Source organism: Euprymna scolopes, chromosome 8 (genome assembly GCF_053919585.1).
Source record: "Euprymna scolopes isolate OS-2025 chromosome 8, ASM5391958v1, whole genome shotgun sequence".
Classification (NCBI taxonomy): Eukaryota; Metazoa; Mollusca; class Cephalopoda; order Sepiida; family Sepiolidae; genus Euprymna; species Euprymna scolopes.
The window spans coordinates 1,951,020-1,965,139 of NC_136489.1; the positions used below are offsets into that span (position 1 = coordinate 1,951,020).

Below are 14,120 nucleotides of genomic sequence, written 5' to 3' on the forward strand. Positions count from 1 at the left end.
TTGCCCTTTTCATGTTTCGAATGTTTATTTTTTGTACTAATCAGCCAGCTCATACCAACGTCACGTGAGAATAAGGGTTAATAAGTTCGTTTGAACGGTCAGACAACACTGTGAAGATCAGTACCAATGTTTGTAAATGGGCAGGATTTGATTATTTAGGAGGACAGTTCCTCAATAATTTTTTAACACTGATTTTGAAAACGACCATGTTGCAGTTAGCTGGGAAAAAGCCCCACTGCACAGACTGGTAGTTCTTGGAAATAAACTTTGCTTGTGGAAGTTCTATTGAGTTTTTGGGCACACAGAGGGAGAAAGGTAAATTATTTATAGTTGTTGGAGGTAGACAAGTACTTATAGTGAAAACAACTTTGTATTTTCCTTTTGGGCTCTGTCTGACTATCAGCTGGACAGTCTGTCATGTGTAAGTTTAAAATATCAGTTTCAGATTTTATTTTTCCACATCTTTGAAATATTTACTTGAAAAAGATTTCTGCCTCAACAGAAAAATGTTCAACAAAATGTTTAACTGGAAAATTATTTTACCGAAAACTATTAATATTAAACTAGGAAAAGGAAGATACTAGAATTATAAAAAAAAATTTATTTACAATCAGATGTACCTTATGCACTAATAAAAATGTAATTGGCATTTTGCTGTAGTTTTTAATATTTTAAATATTTATACATTTTCTTATTATGAAAAATGATTATTATATTGATTATAATTTTTTGACATAAGAAATATAATTAATTGCATATAAAACATTAGAAGAAAAATTTTAAATCATCCAATTATATTAATAAATATTGTCAAATTTTGTAAATAGATTTTGTAAAAAATGATTATTTAGTAAATTGATTTTAATTTTTTTTTAATTAAAAAAAGAGATTGAAATATTTTAAATGAGTAAAAAATATATTTTTATATAAAAAAAGATTATTGGATTATTTTTAAATTGCAAAACAAAAAACGATAATGAAAAACTTCAAAAACACCAAATAATTATTAATTTTGTCATTATAAAAAATTTCTTCACATACTACAGACATAATTTATGTATGATTGATTATAATGAAATAAAACGTGTGTTCTAAGCAATATTAATCAAACAATCGTTTTTTATGACAAAATTGAATAAATTCGCGGATTTTGGATTTTTAATGTCGTTTTTGTTTTTACAAATTAAAATTAATCTGATAAATGTATTTTACTATGACAAAATTTATTGATAATTTACTGATTTTAGATTTTTCTTAGGATTTAAAAATTTTCTTCTAATGTTTTATATGCAATTCATTTTATTTCTTCTGTCAGAAAATTATAATCAATATAATAATCATTTCAAATTATAATCAATATAATAATCATTTCAAATTATAATCAATATAATAATCATTTCAAATTATAATCAATATAATAATCGTTTCAAATTATAATCAATATAATAATCATTTCAAATTATAATCAATATAATAATCGTTTCAAATTATAATCAATATAATAATCGTTTCAAATTATAATCAATATAATAATCATTTCAAATTATTATCAATATAATAATCATTTCAAATTATAATCAATATAATAATCATTTCAAATTATAATCAATATAATAATCATTTCAAATTATAATCAATATAATAATCATTTCAAATTATAATCAATATAATAATCATTTCAAATTATAATCAATATAATAATCATTTCAAATTATAATCAATATAATAATCGTTTCAAATTATAATCAATATAATAATCATTTCAAATTATAATCAATATAATAATCGTTTCAAATTATAATCAATATAATAATCGTTTCAAATTATAATCAATATAATAATCGTTTCAAAACGATACTGATCATTTAAAAATCCGTCGCCTTCGTCCAAAGTTTTAGGCACACATGCAAACATACATACATACATACATTTATATATTGGTGGTAACTAAAAAAATTTCGACCCAAACCGATTAAAAAGCTTGCCATATATCTAAATACCCTTTATATAAAATTTCAAATGTTTAGACCAGAAATTGTCTGAATAATTTCGTAGAGACCGATGAGGTCAATTGTTTTTTAACTTTGACCCCTATTATGACCCCTTAACAATTATTGTTTTGGGCTCTAATCAATTTATTAAGTTAGATCCATGTCTAAGGAACCTATATATAGAATTTCAAGTGTTTAGACCCAAAATTGTCGGAAGAGTTTGGCAGAGATCTCAAAGGTCAAATCATTGAACTTTGACCCCTTAACAACCAAATTTCTGGCCGAAAATCGATCACATAGATTTTCCCAAATCTCAGTGCCCTGTATATCAAATTTCAAGTCTGTAGACTTAAAATTGATAGAGTTATTGTGTAGGGAAATGTACACAGACAGACACACATACACACACACAGACACGTTCACTTTTATAGATATATAGATATAGATTGCTTGTCATGAAGATGTAACCATGAAAATGCTATTATATACATTGCTTATGTGGTATTTTCAGTGACTGAGGTTCATTTTTGGATCATTGAGATTGCTTTTTTTCATGACTCAGCCACTGACGTCTTCACTTTACATTACTGCAACATATTCAATTCTGGAATAAAGATATATATATATATATATATATATATATATATATATATATATATATATATATATATATATATATATTAGCAAAAGTACCCATCGTTGACTGGGTTCAAAAACATCATACAGAAAATGGACTCTGATTTATGAAAGTATGATAGGTTATAAAAAGGAAGGGTTGTAAAGAGATAGCTTCGAATTTGGGGGTATCAAAACCAAAGCAAAATATGATGAAAGTAAAAATAAAATAGATAAACCCCATAATTTTATTATACCATGTTTCTTCAAACTGAAACATAATTATCAAAGTATACTTACGCAGATAGATATGAAAAGTCTTTATTAAAGTTTGTGTCTATTGCCATTCTATGGAGGCCAGGCACGAACGCAGACCCCAAAATTTTATTATACCATCCCTATTTAAGTTAAAACATACTTATCAAAGTATTATGTACATTTATATCAAAAACACTTGTAAACGTTTTTTTGTTAATTTTTAAATTTTTTATTTCCATATTTTTTGGACCAGGCACGAACGCAGACCCCACTATTTTAATGAATTATCATTATGCCAGATCAAACATAACAATTCCTGTGTCTCAATACATCTTCTATCATTATATGTGATCAGTTTTCTATAATAGTCAACCATATAGGAGCTTATTCGTGACCAGACACACACACAGATGTTCAGCTTTATATTATAGAATATATTTATGTATATATATATATATATATATATATATATATATATATATATATATATATATACATAAAGATCTGTTATTATTTTTTAGTAACATAAGCAATTGCTTATTTTTACTTCATTTTATATTTTCTAAGTAGTGAAGGGTTTACCTCCCCTTTTTTTGTTTATGCTGTGTAGCCCCCACTTTTTTGACAGAACTTATTGGTTTAATAAATATTCAAATCTTTTTGGCAAGGGATCGAACTCATGATTATAGAATAGGTAGTCTAGCGTTTTACGATTAGGCCACAGCACCTTGTCACATTTTATGCACGATTTTTATTGCTTTCAGAAATAAGATCTTTTATTGGTTTTTTTTTTATCAGCGGTATAAGCAGTTGTTTATTTGGATTTAATTTTCGCTTTTATTTATGTATTTATTTATTAAATACTCAAATACTAGCAGATGTACCCGGCATTGCCTGGTATTAAATGTAATGTTGCATTTTTCAAGGTCAAGGTCAAAGGTTTGGTGCAGCTATTCATAAACTCTGCCACCTAGGGATGGGGCTCACCAAGTTGTGGTTCGCCACCATCTTTAGGTGGGAGAGTTTATGAAGAGGAAATATGACCTTAAATTTGATCTTGACCTTGAAAAATGGTATGCACCATTCCTAGGTCGGAGACCATCATCATGTCAGGTTTGGTCATGATTGGTCAAACGGTGTGAGCTGTAGGAGAGTATATATACATAGGTTATCACCTTGACCTTAACCTTGAAAAATGGTGTGCCCCATCCCTAGGTGGGGGATTATCAATTATGCCATATTTGGTCATGATCGGTCTAGTGGTGTGAGCTGTAGGACAGTTATATAAACACACACACACGAACGCTATTACTTTATATATATACACATTTATTTTATTTAAATATTTTTAGTGCATAAAAGTTTATCCATGTAGATGTGTTTCTGGGTATATATATATTCACAACCGTTTTGCCTTTTTTTTTTTTTAAACCATATAACAATTCTGTTTTATATTAATGATTGTTTTTTTGTTCTGTTTTATTTTGTTTTTCAATTCAGGGTTCATAAGAATAATACATTGTATAATGGTTTTTGCCCATCCACTGTTGAAAAAAAGAATTCCATGATATATTGCAACTGTAGAAGTTCCAACGATGAAATGTGCTCACTCACTGGCTATGTTGTTCCGTGTGTAACTAAGAAGCAATCTACAAGTAAAAATGAGATTCCTTTCCTCTTCATTATATCACATTTCACATCACCTTATCATTGCATATATACATATGTGCCTTGCCCAATACTGGTTCCATCTTTCTACTCTCTCATTACATATCTATCCAGTTATCCTGTTCTCATTTTCCCAGAATATTTCACTGGCCTCATACTTCTTTCCTCTCTCTATCTCCACGTATATTTTTGCATAAATATTATTGCTTCATTAACTAAATCTCCAGCCATGAATAAGCATCCAATAAAATAGAAAACTCCTATCAGTTTGTTTGTTTGTTTGTTTGCCTCTTTTTTTTTTTTTGCGTTTTTTTTTTTTTTTTGTATGAGTGTGTTTATTGATAGTAATATTATAAACCTTTTTTTTATTTATTAAAAAATAAATACATATTATATGGGGTCGTGGACTTGCATTCATCTGCAAAAAATCTAGCTAATTTGCATATTCTTTTAAACATTCATTTTAATTAATTCCCTATTAGTTTTTTTTAGGTTTTCTTATGGGACGATCATCTTTAGTTAACTATTACGTGTAATTGTATTCATGCAGATATTCTACATGATATATATATATAAAAAAAAAAAAAAATTCTTTCGTAATCTCGTGTCATTTTATTTATTTAATCTATCACCGCTATATTTCCAAACACAATTTTTTTTTAATCTCTACGATATTTTAACTTTTAGACGTAATCCACTACATTAATTTACTCTAATTTTTTTTTCTCTCATAAAATGTATATATATATATATGTATATATGATATCTAATTTATATAAGGAAACACGTTGCTCTCCCCCATCATTATATATAGCCCCAATCCTCCGACTCTCTCGTCAATGACCATCCCTCTTGAAGAAGCCCGCATAAATCGGGCGAAACGTTGAGTATCCAGGTCCTTCCACCTCCATTTTATTTCATATATATATATATATATATATATATATATTTGTTTCAATAATTTTGCCTACCAAACTCCTGTCAGTTTTTGGTTTGCAGACATGAAACTTATTATATAGGGTATTCGAATCCATGCTAACCTTTATATTTGGTTTTAGTCAGGGAAAAATCGGTACAAAATTGTGAAAATTAAAAAAAAAAATGGAATTTGCCAGGTAAAGGTAGAATGACGGCATTACGAATATACATGCATAACGTAATAGGAACTAGTTCATGTTTTAATTTTTAGCCATGCAGCAAACATGTCTTCATAGCTCAGGCATTAACGTCAAAGGAAAAAGTAAACCGTAAGCTAAACGTTTGTTTTTTTTTTTAATGTTTTTTTATTCAATCTTCACCCCAAACAAGACACAGTGCCTCTTTGAAGTAGGGGCTACTATCGGGGACATAATTTGCGGGGGCATTATGAAGGCAGATGAGTAGAAAGATGTTTGTTCACATTACACTTGAACTTCTGCATATCAGTACAGTTGGGAAAGCAGTATCCCGGACGGGAGTTCCAAAGACTTGCAATTCTGGGGAAGAAACTATTGGAGTAAAAGGCTTTCTTACACCTAGGGATCTCTACTGTAAAGGGGTGGGACTTAGTTGCTTGTCGGGTTTGTCGGGGGTAGTCACGTCGAGGAGGTACAAGTGCTTGCAGTTTGTCTGAGCATTCATCAAAGAAGTATTTGTAGAACAGGCAGAGGGATGAAACATTTCGTCGATGGGACAGAGGCTGAAGCTTAGATGACAGTTCAGGACCTATCAGGTTGGCGATTCTCTTTTGAACCCTGTCCAGGAGTGAGAGGCAAGCAGTAGATGCACCAGCCCAAATGTGACAGCAATACTCCATACATGGGCAAATGGTGGCCTTATAGAGGTACAGGATACTTTTAGGCGTAAGTAATTTTCTGGCACAGTAGAGAGCCACCTTCTTTGCAGCAGCCTTGGCAATGTTCTCAATGTATATATTCCAGTTCATGTTCCCCGTAAACATTAGGGCGAGGAGTTTAAAGGAAGTACTTTCAGGCAATGTATTCTTAGCCATTGCTATTGGTGACAGAAAAGGTTTCTTGTAGTTATTGAAGGAAACAAGCTTAGTCTTAGCAGCATTGAATGTGACCATCCATTTTTGTCCTCATTCCACCACAGATTGGAGGTCATCCTCTAGTGTTTCTGCCATTTCCTTAGATATGTGTTCATTTGTTTTCACCATCATGTCTGTTATAGAGGGTAGTGTCATCGGCAAATATACCCATCTCTGAAACAATTTTATCAGGGAGGTCATTTATGAATATCAGGAATAATAAAGGTCCAAGGATAGACCCCTGGGGTATTTCCACATTTATATCATATTGTTTGGATGTGCGACCGTCGAGGACAACTTGGATTTTTCTCTTACTTAAGAAGGATTTAATTACAGTGTGTATTCTTCCAGTGATACCATATGTTCTAATTTTCCTTAGAAGACCATCGTGCCATACCCTGTCAAAAGCCTTAGATATATCAAGGGCTACCGCTCTACCTTCCCTTGTTTTGTCCAGTGAACGGTATATACGTTCAGAGACTACAGTTAAGATATCTGCTGTTAAACGGGCTTACCTGAATCCATATTGTTTGTCGGTCAGGAGTTTAGCAGCTGTTAGGTGCTGGACTAGGGTTTGATTAACTAAGGACTCAAATATGTAGGTGAAAAGTGGGAGGAGGCTAATGGGGGCGATAATTTAGTGGGTCAGTTCTTTCACCAGAATTCTTGAATACTGGTACCACAGAAGCAGTTTTCCAGCAGTCGGGAAAACAAGATTTGTTAAGGCATTTATTGTAAAGTTTGGTTTCGATTCTTGGTGTATGGCGCACGGGTCATTTTTTTTTTTTAACTTTTTAAATCTTTACTATATATTGGGTCCAATATATTGTAATAATAAATACGAAATCTTCATTAATCAAAATATCATAGTCAAGTGTATTTTACGACCGGACAATGCCGGGCAGCCTACTAGTATATATATATATATGCTCCCGATTATAACTCCCAACCCATAACCAAGCTTCTAAGTAAATACTTACTAGCCTTAGTCCAATACATTGACTTAAAGTAATCTATAATGAACAGTAACCGTTAATATCTCTTTATTAAGAGATAGTATTGCAATAATTATTACACAAACTAAACCGGTACTCATTGAAATAAAAACTTCCGGATATTAAGAGAAAGGCGAAGTCATTCTCCTTAGTTGTAGTCTAAAGGCAACTTACTCAAATTGTCTAAAATTCCATGCATTCGTATACAATACTACTTATCCATCCATCTATACTTTAACTATACTTACAGAATATGCAATAACCTATATCTATCAGGTATAACTGTACTCCATATCAAATGTTCTCTTGTCTCTATACTGAGCATATCTAATCTTTCAGTCTTACTAAATGTCCGGTTTGGGCACCAAATCAGAATTTCTAATAGAAAGTAGATCATACTCTAACACTTTATCCTAATCCTAAACCTACTAAACCATATCTAACCATACATTCCTAAACCTACTAAACCATATCTAACCATACAGGACTGCCAGCAACCACTGTAAAAGAGTAATAAAAAATGCAAGAGAGCTATATGCCCAGTCTGTTAAATCTAAGGTAGCTGATCAACGGCTTGGTTCCCACCAGTTTTGGCAAATAACAAATAGGATCCTGAACAGAAGTGTGCGTTCTATCCCAACCATTATCAATGGACCAGAGGTTATCTCGTCAGCGTCAGACAAGGCCAAACTATTTGCAAAGAACTTTGCAGCTAATTCTACCCTATGCGACGAAGGCCATCAACTCCCCATATTTCCTCCTATAACACAGAACAAGCTAGGTAATATACAAATATCCGTGCATGAGGTCGCCAAGCTAATAAAAAACCTAGATTCCAGTAAAGCAACTGGCCCTGATGGCATCCCAATTATAGTGTTAAAAAAGCTTCAACCAGAACTTGCTCCCATACTTACGAAACTATTTAAGCGCTGCCGTAAGGAGAAGTGCTTTCCGACCCCCTGGAAGACCTCATCAGTTTGCCCTGTATTTAAGAATTCAGGTGATAAGTCATCTCCCTCTCAATACAGACCAATAAGTCTTCTCTGTGTTATGAGTAAGTTACTGGAATCAATATTAAATAGAGAAATAGTCAACCACCTCAGCAGAAACAACCTTCTTAGTGACACACAATATGGTTTCCGCTCTGCAAGATCTACCGCAGATGTGCTGACGGTTATATCCCACAGGATTAGTGAATCTCTTGACAAAGGCTTCCTTTCTAGGGCAATTGCTCTTGACATATCAAAGGCCTTTGACAAAGTATGGCATAAGGGTCTACTTCACAAGATTTCCAGCTATGGTATAACTGGAAATGTTTTCTCAATCATTAAATCATTTCTCTCCGATAGGCTCATAAGAGTAGTGGTAGATGGACAAAAATCGGAGGCCTGCAATATAAATGCTGGAGTCCCTCAGGGGTCAATCCTCGGCCCAACTCTCTTCCTGATCTACATCAATGACCTCCCTAAACACATACTTAAATCATTCGTTGACATCTATGCTGATGACACGACCATCTACGGCAACACATCAAAGGCTGTAAATGACGAAGTTCTCTCGGATTCTCTCTCCTCTGATCTCGAGCGCGTGGTTCAGTGGGGGAAGATGTGGCTAGTTACCTTTAATGCATCTAAAACCAAACTCCTATCCTTACATCATCAACGCTCTGATCCCCAGCTGGCATCAATTGTGATGGATGGCTCTCGTCTGGGTGAGGCCCCGTGTTTTGACAAGCTTCTGGGTTTGACCTTTACTCCTGATCTGAAATGGAACACGTACATCAAGTCTGTTGCCAAGGTCGCAGGAAAGATGGTGGGATCCTTCTACCGCTCCAGAAGATATCTCACTACTGATGCAATTCTCTATCTATATAAAAGCCAAGTACGGCCAAGGATGGAATACTGTTGCCATATCTGGGCAGGAGCTGCCAAAAACAGCCTATCATGCCTTGACAGAGTACAAAATAGACTTCGTGGTTTAGTGGGGGATGCCCTTTTCTCTACCCTGCAACCCCTCTCCCACAGAAGAGACGTTGCGAGCCTATCCTTGTTTTATCGTTATTTTCATGGCAGGTGCTCGTCTGAACTCCAATCCCTGGTCCCCCCTCGCCAAACTTTCACGAAAAACACCCGTCTAGCTGAATCCACTGTGAAAAATTTCCCCCACTCTATATCTGTGCCTAAATCAAAACGCGGATTTCATGAGCAAAGCTTCTTTCTTAGAACTGCACGCCTGTGGAACTCTGTTCCGTCTGCCTGCTTCCCTCCGGACTACAACTTGGATGTCTTCAAGTCTAATGTTAACAAATTCCTAATGAACCGCCCCCCTAATTAAACACTTCATAAAATCTCCTCACTAACGTGATGTACTTGCGATAACCCTTATCCCTGAGTGGCTTCCGGGCCTTGATAAGTGGTGATCACTGTGTAAAAAAAAAAAAAAAAAAAAAAACATTGCTAAACTTACAAAACTATATCTAACCATACATCAACTCGACTCTCTCGATCCAATACTGTAGCAAATTTAACTGCTTCCACTGCATGAATTTTTACGTATACCCTCTCTCAGTATAAATGAAAATGGACAGCATAATAATGCCCTTTTTAAACCACACTTGAGGAGTGAAAATCTTCTGTAGAAGCTAACCTAAATGCCCGATTTTTCCAGGAGATATTAACCTAAATAACCAATAAATATTAAATACCCATGCGGGGTCGCAGAAATACCTGGATTAGGACCCAGGCGCGGGGCGAACACCCTCGGAGCTGATGGACCCGTAGGTCTTCCCAGGCCATCCGTCTAGGAGAAGGAAAACTCTGAAACTAAACCTAGGGGAGGGAGGTCTCTTCAGTCCTGGACGACAACCTTCCTAGAGCTGGTGACTCAAACAAATCACCGGTTGGCAAACCTAAACTGCTTAAGGAGGAGATAGACTCTGTCTATCGCTCGGCTTTCATACTCCTTCTTTGCCTATTGGCCAGGCGTAGAGGTACTATCACAGGGACTCGCTTGAATCACCCAGTGGTTGACCTTGTTTCCTGACTAGGGTAATGAACGCCGCTTTTCCCCACTCCTGCCACATCCCATCCCCCTAAACTGGACACAGTGGGGTGCTTCAGTGCCATATATGTCAGTGCAGTTGGACTGGGCTGGCTTTGCCTAATGGATTGAGGGTACCGGATTGACAGTTCCTGGCTGCTGTTTCCGACTGATAGTACAGGAGCCCTAACTCTTTGGTAGCGCTTAGAGCGGCTGCTCCATCAACAGTTGTAAAATATCGGGATGTTTGTAGTGCCATGTCGCGCATGGAAAGGGACCCTGCACTCATCCCCGGTGGGCTTTCCTGAGGCCACAATCCTGTGGGTGAGGACAGCTGATGGTCTACTTGTATTGCATGTCTGGTATTCTGCACAACTACTTGTCCAGCACCCCCTCACTCATCCACCCTAACTGAAACTTTTAAATAAAATAAAATGAAATGACAGCTCAAGCAAAAGTTACGTTTAAACCAGGACCAAACTCAAAGAAAACCAACCTGCCTCCTCCCTTGAGGCTTGCATTTACTAATATCCGCGGGCTTAGAACTAACTTAGATGATCTTGAGTCATTTCTCCTTGTAAACACCCCGGATATCTTAGCATTAAGTGAAACTAACCTTCACTCCTCCATACCCTCTAACCACTTTAACATGCCTGGTTATCTCCCACTCTACCGTAAGGACTCGGACAGACATATGCATGGACTTGGAGTCTATATTCGAAACACCCTCCCCCTAACTAGAGAAATAAAACTAGAATCAGAGGGCCAGGCCTTTATGTGCTTCAGACTAAATATACAACACAATATTAGCTACTTATATTTTCTCTACCGCTCTCCCTCAAACCAAGACTGTACCCTAATAAACAAAGTCTCAGACAGCATAGATATAGCACTCTCCCTCGATACTAGCGCACAAATACATGTATTTGGTGACTTCAATGTCCACCACAGTAACTGGCTAGGATTCTCAAATCACACAGACGTAGCTGGTAGCGCCACATATAGCTTCTCTATATCTCATTCCCTATCTCAGATGGTTACATTTCCGACACGTTTCCCAGACCAGCACGATCAACATGCCTCACTTCTAGATCTCTTTCTGACAACAGTTCCCAATGACTGTACAACAAATGCCCATAGCCCACTCGGGAATGCTGATCATGCTGTGATAATGGTAGAAATCAGCCTAAATTCTCGCCCTAAAACTGAAGACCCACTACTCAAAACAACGAGGTATTACAAAAAGGCTGATTGGGAAGCCATCAGGGAGCTCATCAGAGATGCCCCATGGCAAAATATCTTTACTCTTCCAGCGGAACAGTGTGCAAATGAGACAACTGAATGGTTCAAAACTGCTATTGAAGCACATGTTCCCGCACGGAAATACTATAGCAAGCCCCACTCCCCCCAATGGTTTACTTCTGCTTGTGCAGCTGCCATTTGTCAAAGGCAGCATGCGTTCCGCAGATTCAACCGACATAAGTCCAGCTCAAATAAACAGAAGTTTATAGAAGCTAGAAATAATTGTAAGAGAGTGATAGACACAGCTAAGTCAGATTACTCTGAAACCACCAGAAAGCGCATCGAAGCACAGAAATTAGGAACCCGGGATTTTTGGAAAATCTACAACAGCGTAGTTAATAATGGACAGTCAATTATTCCCCCACTAACAAACAATCATGAGGTTGCTTGCACGGCAACTGACAAGGCTAATCTGCTTGCCAGTCGGTTTGCCTCAAACTCCACACTGAACTCGGTACACCACTCACTCCCTGATTTTCCTCTGCGAACAGACGCCACACTTGACGACTTGAAAATCACCCCTTCTCAGGTACATGCTATTATAAAAAACCTAGACACCTCTAAAGCATGTGGACCAGATCTCATCCCGGCTGTGCTATTAAAAAAATGCTCTGCCGAGGTTGCTCCAGTTCTGTCCAAACTTTACAATAAATGCCTTAACGAATCTTGTTTTCCCGACTGCTGGAAAACCGCCTCTGTGGTACCAGTCTTCAAGAATTCTGGTGAAAGAACTGACCCACTAAATTATCGCCCCATTAGCCTCCTCCCGCTTTTCGCCAAAATATTTGAGTCCTTAGTTAATAAAGCCCTAGTCCAGCACCTAACAGCTGCTAAACTCTTGACTGACAAACAATATGGATTCAGGCAAGCCCGTTCAACAGCAGATATCTTAACTGTAGTTTCTGAACGTATATACCGTTCATTGGATCAAACAGGGGAGGGTAGAGCGGTGGCCCTTGATATATCTAAGGCTTTTGACAGGGTATGGCACGATGGTCTTCTAAGGACAATTAGATCATATGGAATCACTGGAAGAATTCATAACGTAATTAAATCCTTCTTAAGTAATAGAAAAATCAAAGTTGTCCTCGACGGACGTACATCCAAACAATATGACATAAATGCAGGAGTGCCTCAGGGGTCTATCCTTGGACCTCTATTGTTCCTGATATTCATAAACGACCTCCCTGATAATATTGTTTCGGAGATGGGTATATTTGCCGATGACACCACTCTCTATAACAGTTATGAGGGGAAAACAAATGAACACAAAATGGCAGAAACACTAGAGGATGACCTCCAATCCGTAGTGGAATGGGGACAAAAATGGTTGGTCTCATTCAATGCTGCTAAGACTAAGCTTGTTTCCTTCAATAACTACAAGAAACCTTCTCTACCACCAATAGCAATGGCCAAGAACACATTGCCTGAAAGTACTTCTTTTAAACTCCTCGGCCTAACGTTTACAGGGAATATGAACTGGAATAGATACATTGAGAGCATTGCCAAGGCTGCTGCAAGGAAGGTTGGCTCCCTCTACCGTGCTAGAAAACTACTTACGCCTGCCAGTATCCTATACCTCTATAAGGCAACCATTCGCCCATGTATGGAGTACTGTTGTCACATCTGGGCTGGTGCATCTGCTGCTTGTCTCTCGCTCCTGGACAGGGTTCAAAAAAGAGTCGCAAACCTGATAGGTCCTGAACTGTCATCTGGGCTTCAACCTCTGTCCCATCGACGAGATGTTGCATCCCTCTGCCTGTTCTACAAATACTTTAATGGTGAATGCTCTGACGAACTGCAAACACTTGTACCTCCCCGACGTAACTACCCCCGACAAACCCGACAAGCTACTAAGTCTCATCCCTTTACAGTGGAGATCCCTAGGTGCAAGAAAGCCTTTTACTCCAATAGTTTCTTCCCCAGAACTGCGGGTCTTCTGAACTCCCTTCCGGGATTCTGCTTTCCCAACTGCAATGATATGCAGAAGTTCAAGTGTAATGTTAACAAACATCTTTCTACTCTTCTCCCTTCATAATGACCCCGCTAATTAATTCCCTAATAGTAGCCCCCTGCTTCAAAGTGGCACTGTGCCTTGTTTGGGGTGAAAATTGAATAAAATAAAAAAAAAAAATAAATATATATATATATATATATATATATATATGAATTCTAGACTCATTGATTGTACTGGGTCATATGAAGTGGAGTACTGCTGACATA

At 36.5% G+C, this 14,120-nt stretch overlaps 1 protein-coding gene across 1 annotated transcript in view; it reads left to right on the plus strand.

Moving 5' to 3' along the window:
• The window catches only part of LOC145284085 (uncharacterized), a 473,693-nt gene that overhangs the window by 2,055 nt on the left and 457,518 nt on the right, over window positions 1-14,120 (plus strand). Inside the window, exon 3 of the mRNA XM_080133151.1 lies at window positions 4,365-4,519. Within this exon, the coding sequence (XP_079989277.1) occupies window positions 4,365-4,519 (155 nt within the window). The remainder of the gene's footprint in view (window positions 1-4,364; window positions 4,520-14,120) is intronic.